At 39.8% G+C, this 26,595-nt stretch overlaps 1 protein-coding gene across 2 annotated transcripts in view; it reads right to left on the bottom strand.

The window, feature by feature from the left end:
- Nucleotides 1-26,595, bottom strand: part of SUGCT (succinyl-CoA:glutarate-CoA transferase) — a 747,749-nt gene that overhangs the window by 281,806 nt on the left and 439,348 nt on the right. Inside the window, exon 13 of one of the 2 annotated variants that reach the window (XM_053897878.1) lies at nt 24,056-24,474. The exons of the other annotated variant lie outside the window; for it this stretch is intronic. Within the exon in view, the coding sequence (XP_053753853.1) occupies nt 24,436-24,474 (39 nt within the window). The 3' untranslated portion in view covers nt 24,056-24,435. Of the gene's footprint in view, nt 1-24,055; nt 24,475-26,595 lie in introns of those variants that run through there. 2 annotated transcript variants of the gene reach the window in all.

Here is a 26,595-nt window from a genome sequence, read left to right on the forward strand (position 1 = left end):
AAGATTAGTCCCCTTCTTTCAAAAGTGTAACAGTTACATTTTTCATATTAGTGGTGGTGACTTTTGAACAGATATATACAAGGCAGACAACCCAATGAATTTATCCCCAAACTTCCAAAACTTCTCTCAACTTCCCTCTCCAAAGCCACTCTTGTACCTTATTGCAGTATACTTGTATATTACATATACTGTATTATATATTATACTTGTATATAATTGCATACTTAATTGAAGTATAGCACACTGAAGAAAATGCTTAATGATACAAGAATGGATGTAATTGGGAAAAAATACTTGAGCACTGATTCCACTGGTTGAATTTGAATTAATTTCAGATTCAGCCACTATATGGATGTTGGACAAGATGTGTACTTTGTGCAATTCAGTTTCCATAGCTATACATTGAGTATGATAACTTAAACCCCTGCAATTGTTGCAAGGATTTCATTGAGATGTCTATAGGAGCAGCTGCTATAGTTATTTGTAATAGTAAGTGCTCAATAATGTCAGTTAATTGGAAGTAAAAGCTGTTGCTCCAAAAATCTGTGAGACTGAACTAATAGACAACATATGTGTTCAGAAAACAAAATTAGAAATAAATGTTAAAAGGGTTTTAAATTATTTAGAGGTTTGTTCTACAAAGGATTCCATTTTCTATATTGTGGAACTGGGGAGAAAAGGGTTAAGTGAATTGGGGTGCCTGGGTGGCTCAGGTTGAGTGTCCAACTCTTGATTTCAGCTCAGATAATGATCCCAGGGTGGTTGGATTGAGCTCAGCGTGGAGCCTGCTTGGGATTCTCTCTCTGCACCCCTCCCTCATCTCTCTAAAATTAAAAAAATAATAATAAAATTAAGAGTTAAGTGAATGAATAAATAAATCAATATAACACAATGTAAAAAGTGCTCATAGTCACATATGTAAAGGATTGCTAGAGCACAGAGAAGGGACAGCTGGCACAGGAGAGGGGGTGAAGGGAGGTGGTTGTCTGGGGAAGGTTTCACTTTGCACAGACACAGCAGAGGAGCTGAGCCTTGGTTATCAGTGGGGGTTCATCAGACAGATGAGATGACAGGAGGGGGAGGGAGCAGCAAGCATACCAGACAAATAGAACTTACATGTGTTCACATAACTTATGACTTCAGCATAACATAATATCACAAAGTCACCATGGAAAACAAGAAAAAGGAAACATCATAGGTCATTAAAACTGGCCCATTTATAGCAGACAATTTTAAGTGGAGAAAAAGAGGAGAAGAGAGAGATATATCAATGAAGCTCTCAAATCACGTGCTCCAGAGGAAAGAGCACAGGAGTTCAAGGACCTGGTTCTAGTCGAGCTCTGCCAGCCACTACCTGCGTGATCTTGGGTAAGTCTCTTCAAACCCTGAGCCTTGTCTTTCTCATCTTGCAAATCTGAGTTGGCTTATCAGATCATTAAGGTATCTGTCATCTCTTAAAAACCCCAGGAGACAATGAAAACTGAGGCTCCGCTTTTCCATACCTATTCATGAAATACATCAGTCAAGTCTCTAGTGCTTGTTTAAAAAAAGCAACCCATTGTTTGGAAAACTCACTTCACAGTAAAAAATTGTGTATACATAAATTTCATGTGTGTACATATACACAAGTATATAGGCGTGTGTGTGTGTGTGTGTGTGTGTGTGTGTGTGTGTGTGTGTGTGCGCGCGCGCGCGCATGTGTGTGTTATTACAGTTTATTACTTAGGGGAAAAGTAGGCTGGATTAAGTCACACCTGGTTAAGGTGGAAGGGGAGGGAGAGAAGGGAAGGAAAAGGAATTTGAAATGTCTGCAGAGCTCGTTAGTGCCCTGATACCAAATGATTCAAGGACATCTTTGGCTTTGATTCAAACAGTTGTTCTGTTCTGAGTAACATGACGACAATCAAAAGATCCACAGGTGGACTCTGGAAAATCTTGTCTGATTCTTCTGTTATAAAAGTAACAGATTTGCTGTATAGGTTGTGGAATGCAGGACCATTCCAGAATGAGTCCTGTCAAAGTCAGAGACTCAGAGGAGCGGCTTTATGCCATTTTGGTTAAAACAACAACAACAAAAACAAAAACGTGAGTTGTTTTTCAGTTGCTCCGGTATTAGGAAAGGCTGAGCAAGCGATATTGAGACGTCACAGCTCAAGATGAAACAAAACGTGAACGTCTGTGCTCACACGTTGTGATTGGATGGGTGTCTCGTTACTCTCATCTTCCTCAGCCCCAGATTTTGCAGCCAACTCTCCAAACGACTCAGACAGATCTCTTCATCAACGTGAATCACTTACCTGTGCAGCTTACATCCTGTCTCTTCTTGTTCCAGAGAATTCGATGCCACAATGAATACTACCAATGACACTATTTTATTTAGAAATAAGCAGACACGCCGGGTCTTTCTCAGACACGCCCTTTGTTCTTTATTAATCACAGCATCTAAAGCCAGTGGGGACCTCGCACATCATCAGTTTAGCTGCTTAGTCTTAGGGAAGAGTTAATACTTTAAACACACAATAATATGATGAGATTAAAATCAGAAACTTCTTCCAGAAGTTGTTAAAGCTTTTCCCCAGATGCCTTTTTCCACCACTGCTCTTTAAACTAAAGATAATCCCCATTAAGTTTAGGCCCAGATTAATGCAATAAATAACTTCCACCACTTCCTCATGATCTTCAAGGCTCGTTCTAACACAAGAGTACCTGCCATCCTCATACAAGACCCCCCAGCCCATCTCTTCATGTTTCCTTCCTTGACCCCCGACAAAACTCTCCAGCATCACCTGACCACAGATGAATGGATCCTGAGCCATGTGAGAGCTAGTGCTCCCAAAATTTCTAGGGATGAATTTATTTCTCTCCAACTATAGACGATAAGCTCCAAAGAATCTTTTCCTTTGGGGACGCAAAAGAAATATTGCCCTTGCTGCCAAACCAATTTTCTCCCCCAACCACCCCGCATCCTGAATTTTTACAGGCAATTTTCTACACTAAAATTTGCATGCATAGTGTAAATTTTTCAGGAGCTTTCCTCCTCGAGAGCCAAGTTCATATGATACACCTTCCAACAAACACTGACCACATCCTGACCAAAGCTAAGCACTGTGTAATGCTAAGCAGACCTGAGCCTGCAGGAAATAAGATGCCACATTCGGGACAGCTGTCAGCACTTGTCTAGCACCCTGCTTCCACGCATCCCTCCCTGCAATTAGCCAGGAGTGAGATCTGGAGGTGAGTAGACAGCTTCACACTCCAGAAGCAAAGGGAAAAAGTCACTGGATGGCTGTCTTAGAAATATTTTGCTGAGGTTGACCACTGTCTGAAACTATTTCATTTCTATGTGTTTCCGACTAATCGTTTTCTCCTGAGACAGTTGAAGACCATCTTACACATTCTTACATAATCTCAGAGAATTCTAGAACACCACAAATCCACGCTTTATTTTTAAGAAACTGGTGCCTGACAAAAGCTTTTCTGAAGACAGAAGAGCAGCTGGGTGATGACTCCTGATACATTTTAGCAAAGTTTAAGTAGGATTCAAGCCAATGGATTTTAGTCATTGATGCATTCATTCATTCAATAAACATTTTCTTGTGTACCTAGTCTGCTCAGAATGCTGTAGCAAATGTTGCAGAGATATGAAAATAGAAGAGACTCCTCTCAGAGTTAGTAATGTGTGTCCGTGCACGCTGCACACTCCTGTGTACAAAGAGTCTAGAATTTTGAAATCAGAGAATAATTACAGGGTGCCTGGGTGGTTTAGTTGGTTAAGTGTCTGACTTCGGCTCAGGTCATGATCTCACAGTTTGTGAGTTCAAGCCCCGCGTTGGGCACTGTGCTGACAGCTCAGAGCCTGGAGCCTGCTTCGGATTCTGTGCCTCCCTCTCTTGCTGCCCTTCCCCTGCTCTCTCTCTCTCTCTCTCTCTCTCTCTAAATAATTTAAAAAAGAAAATAATTACATGCATTCCCAAAATACAAGAAATCATTAGGGAACCCAAAACTGTACATTTCACTTGTGTTCACATCTCCCCCTAATGCATTTTATAGTCAGATGAAGAAAAATGTAAGAGAACAGGTGATTTATAATTAAATATGGGGGCGCCCGGGTGGCTCAGTTGGTTAAGCATCTCACTCTTGACTTCTGCTCAGGTCGTAATCTCACGGTTCTTGAGTTCGAGCCCTGCATCGGGCTGTGCGCTGACAGCATTGAACCTGCTTGAAATTCTCTGTCTCCCTTTCTCTCTGCCCCTCTTCTGCTCAAGTTCTCAGTCTCTCAAAAATAAATAAATAAATAAACCTTTAAAAATTTATAATTAAATATTGATCCTCATTAAGATATTTAGATTTTCAAAACTTTAATGTTTTTAGTTTCTCTTACTCAATATGGAGGCATTGAGGGTGCTGATATTTAAAGAAGTAGTTAACACCTCCAGATGATTAAGATGTGGCAAGCTTAACTATGGAAAGCACAACAAAATGCAATTAATTTTTAAAGATCTTTTATAAAACCATTGCAGGTCAAATTACAGACTGAAAGGGCACTTATGGGGTGTTTTGATCATTAGCCAGCTTTTACAGATGAAGACACCGAGGTTTAGAAGAAAGGGGTCCGTTTATAAAGGCTTATAGATTTTGCCTAGAGGAGACTTCTCCTCAAATTCATGGTTTTTTACTCATACCTTAGACACGATTCTAACTAGTTTGGTTATCTGATCTTTCGCCTCAACAGAAAGCAACTTAGAAAGAAAGAAGATAAAGTTACCGGACTCAGATGCAATCATTGCTTCACAGTCAAAGAATTAACAATAGTGCACAAAGAAACCAGAGGAACAGCATCAGCAGCATAAATAAAAACGCCACACGCATCTCGCAACATACAGTAACTCGGTGACGTGTAAGGTGAGGGCAAGAGCTCTACACATTTCACGAACAGCCCCGCGAGGTCTAACTGTGCTCCAGTCTGTCGTTTTCAGTCCATTGCTCCATTCTCTTCCTCCTCACTAAACTCCTCCAGGCGAGGTGACACTAGGAAGTGTCACTGGATGGGCACTAGGCAAACGTTTGCCAAATAAATAAATGCAAGAATAAATATCTATAATGTTAACTCTGTGTCATTCTGATAAAGCTACCTCTGGTCTAAACTAGCTTTTTAAGCAAAGAGTGAGATACGTAGAACTGTATGTCTACCAACAATATTTAAAATGAGTCAGTCTTAAGGATAAAAACAGTAGCAACTTCAGGTAACTGGCAGAACTCTTATTTCCCGAAATGGGATACAGTTTACCACTGAACGACTGCCCCCAATGCAGTAATCTCTCTCAAAACCCACATTTTCCTTACTATATGCAAATAAGGTTTGATAACAACGTGGCTATGCAGCCTTCGCCTCTATGGAAGCAAGCTGCATATCGTCAACTCTGGATGCCATGTGTCAGATTTTGGTGGAAGAACTGTATCAATTTCTGCCTATTATTTTTTCCAATTAAATAAATGAAGGGCAGCATCTACCTTATCATTTAGGTTGGGGCTCAAAGTTTAATGAGATTAAAAGCTTTTCGGGGCATTTATATGTTCACAATAGACCACAGGTCAAAGGGATTAGATGGTCTGATTGTTTTTCATAATGTAACTTTCACCTATCAATGAATGATTTCCAAGTTCATTTTTTATGATCTTTTGACATTCAGATAATTGAGATTTTTACGGTAAAAATTCAACCCCCCATTTACATCTTCTCAGTGACTTGCTAATCCAAGTTGCTCAGTACACAAGTTTAAAGAAGATTCCTCTCTGCCCCGGCTGTGCCAGTTCAACCTGGGTTGGGAAACATTGAGTTCTGACACTCTTAAGAGCTACCAGGATTCTGTGATGGAAATGAAGCTGACGGCTCTGTCAGGGCTGTGAGAAGCAGAATTCGATCCAGCTCATTCCTGCAGGGAGGTGCTGGCTCTACAGGGCTGCAGACAATAAAAGCAAATTTGGCGGATGAAAGGAGCAGATAGAAGTCAAAGGCACACGGGAAGAGAGAGCAAGCAAAAGGAAGACATTCACACTTTTACTGATCTGGTGAATGCTGCCTTTGCCAAAGGTTCAGTAACCACTGGAGGAAGGAAGGCCGGTAAGTGTTTCCTTAGGATTCCGCTGTTTCTTACAATCTAAACTTCCTGCCTCCTCATCTCACCTCTCTTATTTGATATTTCAGGTATTTGTAATGGAGTTATAGGTCCTTGGTAGCATATATGTCCTGTGCTGAAACTTCCTTTTTTTTCATTTATTTTTGGGAGAGCATAAGCAGGGGAGGGGTGGGGAGAGGGAGACAGGGGATCCAAAGCAAGCTCTGTGCTGACAGCAGCGAGCCCGATGTGGGGCTCGAACTCACAAACTGCGAGATCATGACCTGAACCCAAGTCGGACGCTCAACTGACTGAGCCACCCAGGTGTCCCTGTGATGAAACTTTTCATGAGCCAAAGCCCTGTTCCTCAAGTAAATGAAATACCTGCTTTTTAAAAAAGTCATCTGGGGCCAGTATGTATATTCCCTATAATCTTTCAAACAACCCTTCAAGTAGATATTATTATTTACGTTTTGCAGACAGGAAGAACCGAGGCTCACAGAGAAAATTAACTTACCCAAGATCATACAGTTAGTGAGTAGCAGAGCCAGGATTTAAAGCCACACCCTTCAGAATTATACTATTCTCTTGCCTTCTACTGTTGCTGATAGAACAGCCATTCTCACTGAGGAAGTTATCAAGCATTTCTGCTAGGGGAAGATACTTTCCTTTTATAAAATGTAAAGTAAGGAAAATCTCCATAACCATGTCAAACACTTCTATAATCTTGACATCAATAAATAACAAGTTTACCTGAGACTATGTCCTCGGTTTCCCAAGAGCCGTCATGTGTCTACAGTGTCATTTTCCAGCCAACGTCTGGACAGGCGTGTTTACACTCTGCAAAGGTGATGAGGCCAACAGTGCTGCCCCCTGGCCCCAAGAGAACTTGGAAGTACTGTCCCTGGGTGGGGTTGGGGGGCGGGGGGAGGGCAGCCAGCCTCTGTTAGCTGACAAGCAAATTCTCTGGCAATCACTGAAATGGATATTTATGTTCTTTAAGTTTTGTTCAGGTTTGCCCTTTAAGGTATGGAGAGAATCCTTTACAAAACCTTCATAGATTTCTAGTTTGGGGTTACCCATTTGTTTGTCCCCTGATCTTGAGGGGTGTGTGTGTGTGTGTGTGTGTGTGTGTGTGTGTGTGTGTGTGGCTGATAGGTAGATAGATGTTCTCAGGGTGCCTGAGGAGCTCAGCTGGTTAAGCATCTGACTCTTGATTTCAATTCACGTCATGATCTCACAGTTCATGAGTTCGAGCCCTGCATCGGGTTCTGCATTGACAAGGCAGAGTCTGCTTGGGACTCTCTCTCTCCCTCTCTCTTTCTCCTCCTCCTCTGCTTGTCTGCTTGCTCTCTCTCATAAATAAATAAATATTTTTTTAATTAAAAAAATAGATAAATGTTCTCACTGCTGTTATATGTTATGCTTACTGTGCACCCGAAAGATGAATTTAAAAAGTAAGACATGTGGTCCGACCTTACAAAATTAGCCAGTGTCTTATCTAACTCAGAACCTGTCTTTTCATACCATCATAAGATACTCCACTAAGTAATAGTCTCTGTAGCTTCAAAGGGTCATAGTGTTGCTGAATCTGACATTCCGTTTGACATTTTAAAAATTCTATTTATTTATTTATTTATTTATTTATTTATCTTGAGAGAGACAGAGAGAGCATGAGCAGGGGAGGGCCAGAGAGAGGAAGAGAAAGAGAATCCCAAGCAGTATCTGCGCTGACAGATATAGGGCTCGAAATCATGAACTGTGAGATCATGACCTGAGCCCAAATCAAGAGTTGGACGCTCAACTGACTGAACCACCCAGGCGCCCCTTATTTGAAATTTTAAATTTAGGGCTATCTTCTTCCCCAGGAGTTACTAAGGTCACAATTACGGTCTGGTTGTCGTGGCTGCTGCGGGCCTCACAAGGTAAGAAGCTGACCTTGTAGAGTGTTGGAATGTAGGCCAAGAAAGAAGAGATGTGAGAATGGCTTTCCAAGCCAGACAAACTTACACGACACTGATGTTCCCTGAGTCACCGCTTTGAGAGCCCTCGTGATGAGGTCAGTTGGACCAAAGGCCTGAGGATCAGGGAGGGAAGTATGATGCCCATATTGAAATGCCCAGAGTCGGGGAGGCAAACTCTGTTCATGTTGCATTAATATTTTCAGCGACTTCTCAGATAATGTTCAGGCCTATAATGATTACAGTGTGGTTAGGAAATGAACAGTAATGAACAGTGTTGAATCATTTCATCTTCTAAGAAAAAAACCAAGAACAAAGTCTAATGATTATCCCTAGCAAGTAAAATATTGCAGACCACAAAATGGCTTGCCATTCTGATCCATTTCAAGCGTAAACAAACACATACTTGCATGTACACCCACCCCTACACGGAAACCGTCGTCAAAAGCTGAAAGAGTTAATTTAGGCCTTGGAGAAAACCCACTTGAAGCACTGGTTCAAAAGCTCTTAAATAGCAGAAAAATCAATACACTTTTATCAGACTTCAGTGTTTATAGAAGCAATACAAAACAGGATTTTGTTAAATGTATATATTATGCCAGATCAAACTATAAGTGAAAACATCTGTGTCCAAGTTAATCTCAGATACAGCACGGAGATTATTTGAATTGTGTGTTTCCTTTTGTGACCTTTTTAGATGTGGCTTTGGGAGGGGACAGGCGGGGGAATAATTTTCTTAAGCTTTTAGCTGCCTGCAGTGGTGCCAACAGTCAAACATAACAGCAATATTTTTTTTAAGATACCCAAATGAATAACAAAAAAATAAAGAAAACCCCTTTAGTAATTTCAAAATAGTGTTGTATTGGGAATCTTAAAAAATAAATTATAGACACATAAATATAGGTATGTGGATCTAAGACTGCTATAGGCTATCCATGACATAAAATTTTCAATTAAAACCACTTTTATGAGCAATAATCACATTCTGAAAAGGCATACACAACTTGCTAGTGGATTATACTACTTCCCCGATGAAATGAACCTTAAAACATAAGCAAATATAATGTACTTAGTTTAACATGCACTGATGTTTTTAACACAATAAAGTCTTACAGAAAATGTCTCATAGAAAGTTCTTAGTTCTTGTTTAGAGGAGACAAGAAAACAAGAACTGAAGTTGATGGAAGCTTTCCATTTTTAGATCTGTTTTTAAGGGATCAGACATCTGTAAATCAAATCCATTTGATTGAAACAATAAATTTGAGTCAATTCTGAAATTTCATTTCAAAAGTGTAAGAGAGAAATTCATGGGACCCCTCAAAGTAAATGACAAGCCCGGTCTCTGAAATATGTCAGGAACACATTAACACCATGTAAAAATAACAGCAGAGCCAAACCAAAGTCACAACGGCCAAATGTCCCGAAAACAAGGCTCTAGGAAAGGAACTCGTGGATCTAATATTAGTTGTATCTTTGGTAGGTAACTGGGACTTATGATTGAATTCCCTCCATAAGCATTTTTGGTGTAATCATGCTATTCCTTCCTTGTTGAGCTGATTATGTGCTGGGCAAGAGACAAGAACTCAAGGTTAAGAAGACTGAATTGTAGATGCTTCAAGTAAACCACAGTCTTTCAACAATCTATAAATATTTGTTGATTTATATATTATGCCCAAGTACTATCTTAGGTGCTGGAAACGTTAACCATGAACAAAATAAAATAACTGACCTCATGGAGTTTATATTCTAGTGGAGAAAAAGGCCACATACACATGTATACACACACGCACACACACCGTGTGTGTGTGTGTGTGTGTGTGTGTGTGTGTGTGGCCAGGTGCTTATAGGTAATATGATGAAAGTGAAGCCAGAAAAAGGAACAGAAAGTAAAGAGTATTATGTCAGGTAAAGCACCTTTGTTGAGGTGACATATGGGCAGACCCCTGAATAAAGTGAGGGAGTAAGCACCATGGTTTCTATAGAAAGAGTATTCCATAAAGACAGAATAGCAAATACAGCAGTCACCTCTTATCTGCAGGGCACACATTCCAAGACCCTCAGAAGATGCCTAAAATCACAGATAGTACCAAACCCTATATATACTATTTTTTCCTATATGTACATATCTATGATGGAGTTTAATTTATAAATTAGGCACAGTAAGACAGTAATAACAATAACCAATAATAAATTAGTTATCTAGATACTAGAATTATCATAACAATCTACTGTAATAAGAGTTATGTAAATGTGGTCTCTCTCTCAAAACACTTTCTTGTACTGTAATTCTTCTTCTTCTTCTTGTGATGATGTGAGCTGATAAAATGCCTGTGTGATGGGAGAAAATAAGGTAGATGGCATCAGCCTTGTGACATAGAGTTAGGCTACTGTTGACCTTCTGACACTATGTCAGGAGGACCATCCGCTTCTAGGCTGTGATTGGCCGTAGGCAACTGAAACTGTGGAGAGCAAAACCATGTGTAAGGGGGCACTACTGCACAAGAATCCTGCAGCATGAGCTTGCTAAGCTTGCCTGAGGACCATTAAGGGAGTCAGTGGGGCTGGAGCAAAGTGACGAAGTTGGGTGGAGGCAGGAAATAAGGAGAGAGCTAACCTGGGCCACATTATGTAGAGCCTCGGAAATCCTGCCAATTGTGATGGAAAGCCACCGGAGGGCCCAAGCAGAGAAGGGACATGATAATCACGGTGTCCAAGGACCAGGGCAGGTCACAGCAGCTTCTAACTAAAGCCGAGCCATAAAATCCTTAACATGCAAGTACTTAAAACAGTGCCTAGCACGGACAGATGTTTACTAAAGATCTGTTGAATGAAAGAAACGCTGAAGGAATATATGATGTGATGGTAGCATCATATCACCCCAATAAAAATTTATCCACCATTGGATTAGACCTTTGTTCCTTTAATTAAAAGCATGTTCCCTGCTCTACTGGAGAATGCATCTGAGCAGCATCACAACGTGGTCACTGTAAGCCATCGGTGTGTTTCATGAATTGGTTGACAAACAGATTCTGCCCAATGTGACCAAAAAGCAGAAAGCAGTTTTCATAAGCCTCTGCATAAAAAGAGATCTGGGAGACGAAAGCTGTGTCTTAGGTTCTTGATAGGAGTTGAGTAATAACAGAATTGGAAGGAAGCCACTGAAAGGGGAAGTAGGAAGACAATGACAATGATTCTGCCTATTTTTCAGTGGCCCAAAGGCCAGTCCTGACAATACTTGCCCACATCTACAGTGTATTTGCGGTGCCCACCCTACTTCTGCAGAATCCAGGGTTTCTAGTCAAAGGGCGTGGGTATCATTCCTGGATTATTTTTATACTCATAGCACAGGAAGTTGGATGTGGCTCTACTTCTAGGAGAACACGGTTAGCAAGTGCCTTTTATGTAGACCAAACTAATACTGGGGCCCTTTGGAGGATAGAAAATGGTCTTCATTCCTAATATACTAAAAGGCTGCTCTTAATTCATAAGTATGTCTCTTAGAGTGTCCAGTTTGGTAGCAAAAAGGAAACTTGATTATTAGAGAGATCTGAGTCCATCCATCCTTAAGTATAGGAGTTTAGGCTCCTATGACAGGCCATGTTAACAAGGACCATTGGCCCAGGGCTTAGTAATAGCAAGCCTTTTTTATGTCACAAAATTATCTTCATTCTCAAGATGTTAAATCATCTAAAGTCTAAAGGAATGGACAAATCTCTAGCCCAGAAAAGAAAAAAAAAACCCTGAGATTCTAATTAATGACTTGAGGAAAGTAAACAGAATAAATTAAAAAGAATTCTTACATACAGAATAATTTCAAATACATTCCTTTCCCCCAGTATACATATATTAGTGTTGCTTTAAATTTTAATGTTTATTCATTTTTTGAGAGACAGAGACAGAGCATGAATGAGGGAGAGGGAGGAGAGGGAGACATAGAATCCGAATCAGGATCCAGGGTCTAAACTGTCAGCACAGAGCCCGATGAGGGGCTCAAACCCATGAAATGCGAGGTCATGAACTGAGCCGAAGTCGGATGCTTAACCGACAGAGCCACACAGGCACCCTAGTGTTATTTTGTTTTAAAATAATTTTTGGGTGATGTTAAAAGTTACACAGGCTTATTGTTTGAAACTTTGTATATTTTTAACAATTAAATTGCCTACAATTCAACAACTCAGATCTAAGAAATAGTAGTATTTTGGTATGTTTCCTTCCTTCCAGTTATTTTATGTACATGACATATAATACAAATATTTTATATTAAAATATATATAAAATATTATATACATATATAACATAATATATATAACATAATATATATTTTATATTATATTTATAAAATATATATTTTATATGTATTATATGAATACAAATATATAATGTAAAATATATTTTCTATATTCATATATATTTATATTTATCTACATATTTTATATATTATCATTTGTTATAATATAAAAATTTATATTATATATTATATAAATATTTGTATTATGTATCATATAAAATGTATCATACACATCACACATATATATGTAATCTCCACTTGTATTATTTATGTAATGATCGATTCTGTGTCTCGTTCCACAAAAGACTTAACATTGAAAATCCAGTGGGCAGTTATTGCTTCTAAATGCCATTTATAACAGAGAGGATTCACATTTCACAGGAAAATATTTTGAATTAGTACATTAGGTTAGGCTTGAGTTCAATGAATTTCTTTGCAAAACTGTGTGATATAGATGGATTGTCATGGCCAAAATGGTGATGGAATCTGCCAAACTTTCTATATCAATTCTATAACTCAGGGGCTAGCAAACTGTACCCCTGGGGTCAAATCTAGCTGTCACCTGTTTTTGTAAATAAAGTTTTATTAGAACACAGCCACACCCATTTGTTTTTGTATTAACCATAGCTGCTTTTCTTCTACCATGGCAGAGTTAAGTTGCAATAGAATGATCTTAACAGAGACTGCAAGGCCTGCAAAGCCTGAAATATTTATAGTCTGGCTGGCCCTTTATAGAAAAAGTGTGCTGACTACCCCCACCCCCATCTAACTCACAGAAGAAAAATACAGTGTGGGCATCCAACTCTCCCCTCCTCCATATTTATTTTGGCTTGGTTAGGTTTTTAACTGCCATAGTCCGAGTTTCCAAACCAATATGTCCATATTGAATTTTTAGAGGTTTAGGGACACACTACAATTTGTTTTGCTTTCTGCTTTATTTACCCTCAGTTGCAAGGTGGTGTCCTTGAGGTGCTGAGGGTTAAGAGAGGTAAAGGCAGCCTAACAGAAACAGTTCTGATTTGGGCAATAATCTAGAAGAGCCTCTCCAGTATATACCTATGGTCCTCGTGTGACTACCTGCCAGAAGCTGTCTTTTCAGATCATGTTGTAAAGTAATTGCCAGATCCTTAATTAGCAAAATCAATTCTATAGAGGGAGTACTGCTTCCAAGTAGAATGCAGAAACTCAAGAAAGTTCTTATCCTAACAATGAGAAAAAGCCAAATAATTTACAAACCAAGACTTTTCTTGGGTACTTCCTAGAGCTTAAAGAAGCAGGGCAATCAGGTGAACCAAATTCCAAGTGGATCACCCCTCTGGGAAGAGGTGGGACACAGGAAATGTTTCTCCTTTGGCAGAGTGTGGGAAGAAGAGATGTCTGTCATAAAGGCTAAGAGAAAAAGAGCTAAACTTTTAACAAATTCTTCAAATCTGACCATGGGCTAGCATGACAGGATAACCGGAAGCCACGGGCAAAGGGGGAGTCTGCACCCTAGCAAGCTCTTCTCCGTGGGTATCCACAGGACAGGAGGCTAGAGAGAGCCCCTGCCATGGCATGTGCATGCAAGTGGCACTCAGCTGCTAATAGGGGACAAGCGTTAACCACCCTCACTTCCCTGGACCCGCCTCCCATGGGAAGACAAGCCCTAAAGGGAGGCAGGGAACGCTCTAGGAGCGAAGGCAAAGATCCATACTGTTATGATTCACTCGCAGTGTCTTCAGGCTCATCACCTCTGTCCCATACAACTGATCAATACCCGTCCCTTCTTAAAATTTTTCAGTCTCTCCATATCCTACAAGATGAGGTCCAAACTCCTCAGTATGGCAGAAAAACACCTACCTTTCAAATGCTTCCCCCAACTCATCCCTAGGCCCACCCTGAATCTTATGCTCCAACCAAACTGAATGAATTGTGATCACACCATCACCAACAACCTGCAACCTTTTACACTTCAGTGCCGAATATGACTCAGTCACTCCTCCTGGAAGATCCTTCCCTGCCTCTTCTGTCTGGTAAACTTGCATTTGCTTTTATGCTTTAGCATCTAGTTTTCTGTGAAATCTCTGAGCACTAGCCCCAATGTGCTGCCCATTATTTCCCTGCTAAGCTGTGATACCATCAAGGTAGAGATATTGATCCCATTGTGTGGTATTTTCAGCAGAAACTTCAGTCCCTACCACAAGGCCTGGCACATAGTAGATGTTCAATATGTGTGCTGACTAAATTTTAAACCTGACATGAAGGCCCGTACACAACACCTCTTTCCACATCTCAGATACAATAAATGATTAAATGTTAATGATCAATGTTCCCAATGGGAGGCATCCCAGTTCTCCAATTTCAGATGAAATCTATTCTTCTGTTTCTATTTAACAGTTCTGAAGGAGGGGTGCCTGGGTGGCTCAGTCGGTTAAGCGTCTGATTTCAGCTTAGGTCATGATCTCACAGTCAGTGAGTTTGAGCCCTGCATCTGGCTCTGTGCTGACAGCTCAGAGCCTGGAGCCTGCTTTGGATTCTGTGTCTTCCTCTGTTTCTCTGCCTCTCCCCCGCTCATGCTCTGTCTCTCTCTGTCACAAAAATAAATAAACACTAAAAAAAATTTTTTTAAAGAGTTCTGAAGGAGACTTTAGGAAAAGGGAGCTGAATTTTCTCATTCCACTTAGAGGACAGAAAACCTACATAAAGTCTTTTATAAGACAGTTTTGCCAATACAGCCCTTGGTGAGGTAGAGGAGAATCATCATGGCATCATGGCACTGGTAGAATTCTGTAGCAAGCTGCTTTTACTTACCTAGGTCAAAAGGCTTGTATCTAAGCCTTACCCATTCATGAGTAATTTCTGAAGGGTATGTGTTCAGTGATAGCACTCCTAAATGAATCCAAACACAGGCGATGCTTTAAAGAAAGAACAATGTGGTGATAATCACCATTTAATTTCAAGTGTTGCATATTTGTTTCAACAAATTTCAAAACATTTCCCAAGGGATTTTAAAGAAAGTCACCAAGTATGTTTAACAAAACAACATATGGAATGCTAATTTTGTTGTGATGCTATACTCTAATACAGCAAGAAACAGATTTTTCATAAAATCAGCAGATTTGCAAACACTAATTAAGAAACACTGAAAACTATCAAGGTCAATTTAAAAATCCATTTGAAAACAAATATTCCTAGTCTTGTTAGTTCTAGTAATTTCCCACTAGGGATTTACTGCTCATCAACCAACTTCCACCATGGAAGTCTTGCAGTAAAGGGAAATAAACAAAGGTTTACTTTTGATTTTCAATACAAAGCCGAACAGTAGGGTTTGGAGGGTTGAGTGGAAATAACCAATTTGTCTCTATCTGTATAATCTCTACTCAGGAATCCAAGACCTTGGGTATAGGATTTCCATTTGGCTTAAGATATATCACCCCTAAGAGACTTTTTGGGAGTTCTGTGCATGCCATAAGGGAGTAAGCTGTGATGCTGTTAACTCCGTGAGAATTAACTCTCTGCCTTGAGTGGAGAGAGCAAGTAACCCCCAGAAATTAGTTTGATAAGCAAAACCTTAAAGAATACTGCCCTCTTCCCTGCACCCATTCCTTTTTCTGCCTCTCTGTTCATTGGCTATGTCACTGTTTGTCAGGTCCCTCCACTCAAAAAGCAGAGAGAATATATATAAATATGTACGTACGTATGTATTATGGGTACATGTATATATATGCACATGTGTGTGTGTGTTGCTTTCCAAATGCTCAGGTTTTCAACTAGTGGGTATTGACCGAGTACTCACTTGGTCAACCTAACTGTATACTCAAAGCTACTCATCTCTTGTCACAGTTAACTCCATTTACAATAGATGAAGAGATGTGTTGTGTTTACACTGCCCGAGAACAGATCCACCAGTAACAAGCATCAAGATGTCTTCAACAGGATAATTTACAACCAACTCCCTTTTCACCTAAGACCTCTAGACCAGTAACAAAAGAGGAGCCAATTTGAATCCAAATTGCAAACATAAGAAATATACTATTGCATACAGAAATTTTGTATTGAATAGTTCAACATACACTATTTTGTCCCTTAATGACTTGTCTTGTTCTGAAAAAGGCTTAGAGTAGAGTAGTTTTGTTTGAAATAGGTGTGAGACTGGCTGAATTTGGGAAACTTATTGTTAAATGCAATTTGGGCTAAAGTTCCTATTGTGTCCCTTTTGATGAAACTGGATGTGAGTTAACATATATTTGAATAGGTCAGTCCTCTGACCCAACAGATTGGCCAGAGGAAGACCAAAAAGTCTTAAAATAAAGATGTAAATATAACAAGCAAAGACAAAAATATATCAAAGTAAATGTCATGAGGGTTAGTCAAACGTGCTGACTGATTCCTTGAGGAACACTACCTCATAAACAAACGAACCTTCTCTTCTCCTTACTTCTTTCATTTCACTTCCCTATTTATGATAAAAATGAGGAGAATCTTGGACTGTGGGGTAGGAAGAACAATCTTAGCCAATGAGAGGCTCTGTTAGATTTAATTTACTCTTACGTCTAAGGTTTTTGCCTACAGACACAGAGCACAGCAACTAAGACACAAGACATTGGAAGTTTTAAAACATTATTTATCGCTAAGTCTAAAACACTCAAACATCACAGCACAGTGATTGCCAAATTTAAATTAGAGTCTGTGGGATTTTTAAAAGTTTCTCTTCAGGGGAACATTCCAGCTCTATGGAGAGGTGTGATAACGTAAGAAGATGGAGCATCTGGCTGGAGACCAATTTGCCTGTGAGCCCAAACCAAGTGGACCCATATGGACAGCTTTTATAAAACCATAAACGGTAAAGCTGAAGAAAACTCTAGGCTCAGACTGCTTTATGGCATCAATAATTAAACTTGACTCATTGCACTCAGGGGGTTATAACTAATTCTGACTAAAACTAAAGAATTTTCAAATAATCTATTTTTCAATTTATTCATGTTTATCCACAGTTTTTTCATTTCTCTGCTTTTGTTTGGTTGTTTAAAAATTCACAGCTACTCAAGCACTTTGCTTAAATGCGCATAGATGAATCACATGTCTTTCTTCCATGAGAGAGAAACGAAACATTGAGACAGATAACAAAGTCCCAGAGACAGAATAGGAATAGCAAAATGAAAGACTAGGATTAGTGCATTTTCATTGTACTCTGGTAAAATACACATAACATAGTATTACCGATTTTAACCATTTTTGAGTATACGATTGCATTAAGCACATTCATAATGTTATACAACCATCACCACTATCTATTTCCAGACTGTTTTTATCATCCTAAAGGGAAAGTTTGTACCCATTAAACAAGAACTCCCCACTCTCATTCCTCCCCCAGTAACCTCTGGCCTACTTTCTGTCTCTACGAATTTGTCTATTCTAGGTACCTCATGTAAGTGGAATCATATGGTATTTGTCCTTTTATGTCTTGCTTACTTCACTTAGCATAATGTTTTCAAAGTTCATCCATGTTGTGCATGTACCAGAATTTCATTCCTTTTTATGGCTCAATAAGTTCTATTGTTTGCAACATTTTGTTCATACATTCATCTGTAACGGACACTTGAGTTGTTTCCACCTAGTGGCTATTGTGAATAATGTTGCTATGATCATTGGTGCACAAGTATCTCTTAGAGTGTTTGCTTTCATCTCATTGGAGTATATACCTACTGGATTACTAGACCGAATTACTGGACCATATAGTAATTCCATGTTTAAATTTTTTTTCTTTGTTTTTTCCCCATCACCTATTTCAGCCATCTCCCCCCACCACCTCCCCTCTGGTAACCATCAGTTTGTTCTCTATAGTTAAAAGTTTCTTTATTGGTTTGTCTCTTTTATTTTCTCCTTTGCTTCTTTGTTTTGTTTCTTAAATTCCATGTATGAATGAGACCATACAGCATTTGTCTTTCTCTGGTTGATTTATTTCACTTAGCATTATACTCTCTAGCTCTATCCATGATTTTGCAAATGGCAAGATTTCATTCTTTTTTATGGCTGAATAATATTCCATTATATATATAATATACATTATATTGTATATATATAATGGAATATGCATATATATATATATATATATATATATATATATGCATGACACCTCTTCCTTTATCTATTCACCAATCAATGAACATTTGAGCTGCTTTGATATTTTGGTTTTTTTAAATAATGCTGCTATAAACACAGGGGTTTGTGTATCCCTTTGAATTAGTATTTTCTCATTTTTGGGGTAAATACTCAGTAGTAGGATTGAGTAGTATGATGGATCGTAGGGTAGTTCTGTTTTTAACTTTTTGAGAAACCTCCATACTGTTTTCCATGGTGGTTATACCAGTTTGCATTCCCACCAACAGGGCACCAGGGTTCCTTTTTCTACATCCTCACCAACAATTGTTGTTTTTTGTGTTGTTGGTTTTAGCCATTCTGACAGGTGTGAGGTGGTATCTCATTGTGGTTTTGATTTGTATTTCCATGATGATGGAAGTGATGTTAAGCATCTTTTCATGTGTCTGTTGGCCATCTGGATGTCTTCTTTGGAGAAATGTCTGTTCATGTCTTCTGCCCATTTTTTAAATGGGTCATCTGTTTTTTGGGTGTTGAGTTGTAATAAGTTCTTTATGTACTTTGGATAATACCCCTTTATCAGATGTCATTTGCAAAATCTTCTCCCATTCCATAGGTTGCCTTTTAGTTTTATTGATTGTTTCCTTCACTGTGCAGAAACTTTTTATTTTAATGAAGTCCCGATAGTTTATTTTTGCTTTTGCTTTCCTTGCCTCCAGAGACAGATATACAAAAATGTCATGGTCAATGTCAGAGGAATTACTGCCTGTACTCTCTTCTATGATTTTTATGGTTTCTGATCTCACATTTAGGTCTTTTAATCATTTTAAGTTTATTTTGTGTATTGCATAACCAGTCCGGTTTCATCCTTTTACATGCAGCTGTCTAGTTTTCCCAACACCATTTGAGGAAGAGATTGTCTCTTTCCCATTGTATATTCATTCCTCCTTTGTTGAAGATTAACTGATCATATAATTGTGGGTTTATTTCTGGGTTTTCTATTCTTCTGTTAATCTATGTGTTTATTTTTAAAATTTTTTGGTAAATGTTTATTTTTGAAAGAAAGAGAGAGAAAGAGAGATAGAGCATGAGCAGGGGAGGGGCAGAGAGAGAGGGAGACACAGAATGTGAAGCAGGCTCGAGGCTCTGAGCTGTCAGCATGACCTAAGCCAAAGTCAGACGCTTAACTGACTGAGCCACCCAGGCGCCCCTATGTGTCTATTTTTATGCCAAGACCATACTATTTTCATTACTACCACTTTGTAATGTAACTTGAAATCTGGAATTATGATACCTCCAGTTTTATTCTTCTTTTTGAAGACTGCTTTGGTTATTTGGGGGTCTTTAATGGTTCCATACAAATTTTAGGATTGTTTGTTCTAGTTCTGTGAAAAATGTTGTTGGCATTTTGATAGGGATTGCATTAAATCTGTAGATTGCTTTGGGTGGTATAGACATTTTAATAATATTTGTTCTTCCAATCTATGAGCATGAAAGTTCTTTCCATTTCTTTGCATTGTCTTGAATTTCTTTTATCAATGTTTTATAGCTTTTAGAGTACAGATTGTTCACCTCTTTGGTTAAGTTTATTCCTAGATATTTTATTGCTTTTGGTGCAATTGTAAATGGGATTGCCAATGCTTAACTTTTTGAAAAACTGCTGAACTGTTTTCCACAGCAACTGTACAATTTTACATTCCCACATTGCATAAGGGTTTCAATTTCTCCATATGTTTGCCAACACTTGTTATTTTCTGTTTGTGTGTTTATACTTATTCATGTGATTATTCACTATTTGCATATCTTCTTCAGAGAAATGTCTATTTGAGTCCTTGGCCCATATTTTGAATTGGATATTTTTTTGTTGAGTTGTAAGAGTTCTTGATATATTCTGGATATCAATCCCTTATCAGATGTATGATTTTTAAATATGCTCTCCCTTTCTATGGGTTGCCTTTTCACTCTTTTGATAGTGGTTTTTGGCATATTAAAGTTTTTAATTTTGATAAAGTCCATTTCATATATTTTTTTTCTTTTGCTGCCTGTACTTCTGGAATCATATCTAAAAAGTCATTCCCAGACCTAAAGTCATGGATATTTTCCCCTATTTTTTTTTCAAACAGTATTGTAATATTAGGTCTCACATTTTAGGTTCTTAATCCATTTTGAGTTAATGTTCATATATGGCAAAAGCTTTTGCATGTGGATATCCAACACTTTGGTTGAAGAGATTGCCCTCTCCCAGCCATTGAATGGCCTTGGGACCTTTGTTGAAAATCAACAATTGATCGCCTATATAAGGATTTATTTCATATATGAGGGACAGCCATGAACTGTCGTCCTTATACTGGTACCACACCATTTTGATTGCTATAGCTTTGTAATAAGTTTGGAGACTGTGAGGTGTGAGTCCTCCTACTTCATTCTTCTTTTTCAAGGTTATTTCAGCTATTCAGAATTCCTTTAGGACTTTTACTTCTTCAAAGAAAAAAAAAAGTGCCATAGGGATTACACTGAATCCATAGGCCACTTTCAGTAGTACTATCATCTTAATATTGTCTTCCTATTGTTGAACATACTATGTCTTTGGATTACTTATGTTTCCTTTCATTTCTTTCAATGCATTTATTTTTTTACTTCTTTATACAAATATTTAATTGGCATTTACTCTATTCTGGGAACTACACTCAAATGCTTTACAAGTATTGATTTATTTATCCCCTCTTAACATCCCCGTAAAGAACGATTTTAACTCAGTTTTATGAACAAAGAAACTGAAACACAAAGAGGTTTAGTGACTTGCCCAAGGTCACAGAGCTGAGAGTGGCAGAACTGGGATTTAAACCCAGGCAGTCTGGCTCTGGAGTCCAAGCTCCCCACTATGATGTTACTTTCCTTTTCAAGCATTCATTCATTCATTCAATAAGCATTTCCACAATACCAGAAGCAGGCCCTGAGACAAGAGTTCATGCAGAAGTGATTTATTAAGGAAGTGCTCCCAGGAGAAAGCCACTGAGGGAGTAAGAAAAGCAGGATAGGAAAGGAGAAGATGGCAAACAGGAGTGTGATTTCAGGTGAGGTCCCTGTGTCAGCCCATGAGAGCTGTGCAGCATGTGTGTCCCCCTCAAGGCAAGGGCTTTTGTACTCCTGCACTAGCTGTAGGTCATTCTGCCGGGGGTGCAAACTTCCAGACAATTCTAGCTCTTCACGTGGTTGAGATAAGCGGCTCTGGTGGTTCAAGTTTAGTCCTCTAAAGAAAGTCAGAAATTCAACCTGGTAGGAACAAACCATACAGAAGTGTGAAAGATGGATACACAGAGGTGGTAAATCTCCAAGGAGATGTGGGTAGAGCATCAACAGAAACAGTGTGTGTGTAAAGCACTGTAGTGAACTTGAAGAAGCGAGATAAAAGAGACTAATACCTTTGCCTTCAAGGAGCAAAGCCAGGACATGCATACTTTATATAGAGTAGATGGTGGTAAATACTATGAGGGACAAATAAATTGCTACGAAATTGGGGAGAAGAGATCATACAACAACGGTTTCATGCCCTGGCTAAGGGAATCATAAAAGACCACTAAAGCGGTGGCATTTAACCTGAGTGTTCCAAATGGCAAGATTTAGGGAAAGCCTTCAAGATCAACCAAACTACATGAGCAGCCGCACAGAGGTATGAAGGCATAGAGCACTTTCATAATCAGATAGTATTCAGCAAATATAAAGAGTTCCAAATATGTATGATTTCCCACCCCCACCCCAGAAAGTGTTAGAAATGCAAAATCTCAGCCCCCACTCTAGACTTACATGAATCAGATACTCTGCAATGGATCCAGTGGTCTACTCTAATGAGCCCTGCAGGTGACTCTTCCACTCCCTCTCTTAAGTGAATAACAACAGCAGGGATGAAAGTGGATCTTGGACTAGACGAAGGGACAGCCATGCCAGAGAGCAGCCTGAACTACAAGCTTGATGCTCAGGCGATGAAGAGATCCATGAAGCCAATTCAATGAAAACAAAAATGATAGAGAGGAACAATTTCACTGGCCAGAGGGAAGGGCCTGGACCACCATAAGGGCCATCCTCCCCATTCGTCTCCTGGAAGTCTAGAAGTTCTTGCTGTTCCTTCTTCCTTAAGGACTGGGGCAGCTCCAGGGGCTCACAAATACTCACACAATGACAGGCTAACAGTTTTTGCCAACAGGCAGCACTGCCATATTTTGGAATTGTGTATCAAATGCCGTATGAAAGATGAGAGAATCCCTATAAGCAAATGGTTTAGAAGTGACCACGAATATGTAATATATAAAAGTATGCTTTATGAAAGAAGAACAGTTTGGTGGGACAGGGTATGAAGAAAGGAGTCATGGAAATATGATTTTAGGAAGAGGCATTCTAGATCAGGGTGAGGAACCATCAGGCCAGGGCATGAAATAAACAAGAGCTGGGGCTTTAGGTAAGTGTCTCTGGCAAGGGAAGCAAAAAGAATTAGAAGAGATCCTGGAAAAAAGGGAATATCTTAGGAGGCTCAGAAGTAGAACTACGGCAAGGCAGAAAAACACATGAAAACTTCTAGAGATAAACTTGACAAATATTTAACCACGGAAAGACAAGGGAACATTTTTTCTGCAGACTGCTGATATCAATTAATGTGCCACAGCTCTTCTACAAAAGTTGGATTTTTTTTTTTCTGAAACCAAACATTCATTCTTAGCCACAGAACAACAGTCATTAAAATTATCCCCACGGCAAAGCAGGGGACAGAGAAGCTGCAACCATGCAAATGCTGTTTAACTCTCATATTTACCATAGGAGAGCTCGTGAAACGTGGACAAGCTAAATGACTCCAGGCGTCTTTAAGACACACGCATGGGATCACACTTTGAGCTTAAGTCTATAAATACATCCATTCCCTCACAAAGCTGGCAGGTTATTTCAACAAAATGCTGATTAGCAGGCCACTACATTCTCCAGATCAGTTGTCAGAAAAACACTTACCCTCAGAGTTAGACATTGTCTTATTAATTGGCCCATCATAACAAAAGGTAACATCTGCATAGTTTTTATAATTTAATAATAATGGCAAATATTTAACAAGTGCTTACTACATACCAGGAACTTTGCTCTTTATATGCATTGTATTTTTTTTTTTTTCTGAGACACAGAGAATTAAATGAATTGCTTGAGGGTACACAGGTTTTTTTTTAAGTTTATTTATTTCTGAAGGAGAGATAAAGCATGAGCGGGGGAGGGGCAGAGCGAGAGGGAGACACAGAATCCGAAGCAGGCTCCATCCAGGCTCTGAGCTGTCAGCACAGAGCCCTACGCGGGCCTTGATGACAAGCCATGAGATCATGACCTGAGCCAAGGTCGGCGCCTGGAGTTTACACAGCTCTTAAGAAGCAAAGCCTGGATGCAAATCCACACATGCCCACTCCAGGGCCAGAGTTCAAAGCACTAGGTCTCTTCATACATTATATCTTATAATTTAATCCTTTAAAGAACGCTTTGTGGTACTCAGTATTGTCACCATTTTACAGGTGAAGAATATGAGACCCGGAGAAGTCAAATGTCAAGTTCAGCAAGAGTCTACCTGGAAGGTCTAACCCGAGTTGTCTCAGTTCGGGGTTGTGCTGCTCCCCTACCTGCTGTGGTGGTTACTGACTGAGATCATCCTCAGTATTTCCAAAACATGCCAGTATTTTCTGAGAAACCAAGCAGAGCGTTTGAAATACAACATGGCTGACAGCACTGAAGATACATACAACGCAAGCATGCTTGGACGTGAGTGCATGCACACACGCACACAAATGTGGCAGCTTGGTAGGGGTGATAGAAGTGTGGGGGAAGTGTCCACGCTTCAGCTTTTCCACGACCAGTTAATGCTGTATCAGCCCGTGTGGGTATGGGAAGATCTACGGAGTCATGTATCTATAAGATACACATGCACATATAGATACCTGATTTCAGAAAGGAATGAGAACAATCACATGGGCTAGCTGTGATTTCTGGAGATCCAGGGAGGAATTACTATCTGTTATAAAATATAATCAATCATATTGATAAAAAAAAAAAAATCCACGGAGCATTTACAACGGCACTAAGCAAGAGCTGCCTTATTCAACCTCACCTTTCCAGGTCTAGTCTATACGATGGGCTCAGAGACAACATCAATCTAGAGAACAATCATATAAATTTTGCTAACTAAAACTGGTGTTATCTGAGTGTTATTTTTCTAAAAGAATTAATCCTCTTGGTTAATTCCCAGTCATTCCCTACCTTTTGGCTATATCCTCGGTCCATCTCTCTCTTTCTTCAAGACACAAATATTCGTTTTAAAGAGAGGAAGTGTAGCATGACATAAGTCAACTCAGACACGCTGCAAGGTATTTTGTAAAAATCTGGGACACAAGCCCAAAGGGAATTATTACCTGTCCGATTGCTTCCATAAATCATTGTTGCCATTACGAATGTTATTTGTCAATATTGTTTTAAATGAAATGCATTCCGAAAGTAAACTATCATCGGCTCACAACACAAGCGGAGATCACCCTTCCTTACTCTTCAGGAGAACGGCCAGAACCATCCCAGACCCTGAGTACAGAATGACAGATGTGAGCTCAGCCAGGTACGAAGTTTGCAATCACAGCCACAGCTTCATATAAACAGAAATCAGTATGTCCCAGATCCTGTGATTAGGTCAGGAAACCTCAAATCCCTGAACCAATTGATTAATACAGCGATGATGGGTTCAGGAAACAAAGCGAGGGGCGGGGGTTGGTTGGAAGCGGCTGTGTGAGAAAGGCTATACTTAAACATAATTGGCCCCTCTCCTTCCTTGCCTTTGGGGAAAGTGTGATGGAAGATGCTGCCTGGGTAGCAGCCTCTGTGTTTGGGCAAAGTTCTAGGTTATCGTTTATGTATCCGTCTTGCACTTTGATCTCAGTCTTGCTGACAAAGAAAATGAGGAGCAAGCAGGGTAAACCCCCAGCTCATGGTAATCTTGATGGAGGACACGGGGGTTGAACAGTTCCATGTGGCCTGGCAGGTCAGCACCAGACCCTGTGTGATGGAGCAGGGGTGTGAGCCCAGGTGCGGGGACTCCGGGCTCACCCGGTGCAGCCCGGGCCCTTAACCTATTTAAGCATCAGGGGGAACTTAAGAAAAAAAGCATGCAATGGCAACGTCAGTCAGGAAATGGTTACAAATTAGAAAAAGAAAGAGAAATCGAGGGCAGAGGGCCCTCTTCTGCCACAGTAATAAAAGCAACTTCCTCTTTACCCTAATTTCGGAACCACAGAGTAGAATTCTCTCCATATGAAATTCCTTACAAGTCGCAGGCTGCACTAAACCACTGCCTGCCTGTCCTCTTCGATGCATTCACAGCATAGCCGCGCAGAAACAGATGTTACTGCTTTGCTAGCACGCTGTCAAGGGAAAGTGTCAATGTGACATGGGAAACAGCGACCTATGGCCTCTAGAGAACAAGTCTCAAGCATCTCATAGATGCTTTTGTTCTCTAGGCAATCCGGATCCTTAGAGTTTGAGAAAGCGCTCCAAGATCGCCTAGCTGAAGTTCAACAATTCTGATAAACTCTGTACTTGAGCTGAAAGTGGCCTCTCACGGCTTGCACACCAGGTGTAATGCTGGCCTGTGAAACCTCGTGTATTCCAGAATCTGTCGTTCTCAGGCTGACTAACTGAACACATCACTGCAGAGCAGTTTCCTGGGCTGGGTCAGAAGTATTTTTAAAAAACTTTTTTTTAACGTTTATTTATTTTTGAGAGACAGACAGATCATGAGCAGGGGAGGGGCAGAGAGAGAGGAAGATGCAAAATCCAAAGCAGGCTCCATGCTGTCAGCACGGAGCCCGACATGGGGCTCGAACTCACTGACCGTGAGATCGTGACCTGAGCTGAGGTCGGACGCTTAACCGACCGAGCCACCCAGGCACCCCTGGGGCAAAATTATTTACATTCTCCTTCTGTGTGTCCAAGATTCCTTTATATGTCTGTATTGCGGCACTCATCCTACCACACTGTAAACATCCAGATTCACGTTGGTCCCTCCAACGAGACTGACTTCTGTACGGACAGAAAGTATGCTTTCTACTGTCTCATGTCTACAGAACTCAACACATACCATGTTCCGTTG

Source organism: Panthera pardus, unplaced genomic scaffold (assembly GCF_024362965.1).
Source record: "Panthera pardus isolate Hobbes unplaced genomic scaffold, ASM2436296v1 HiC_scaffold_8, whole genome shotgun sequence".
NCBI classification, from domain to species: domain Eukaryota; kingdom Metazoa; phylum Chordata; class Mammalia; order Carnivora; family Felidae; genus Panthera; species Panthera pardus.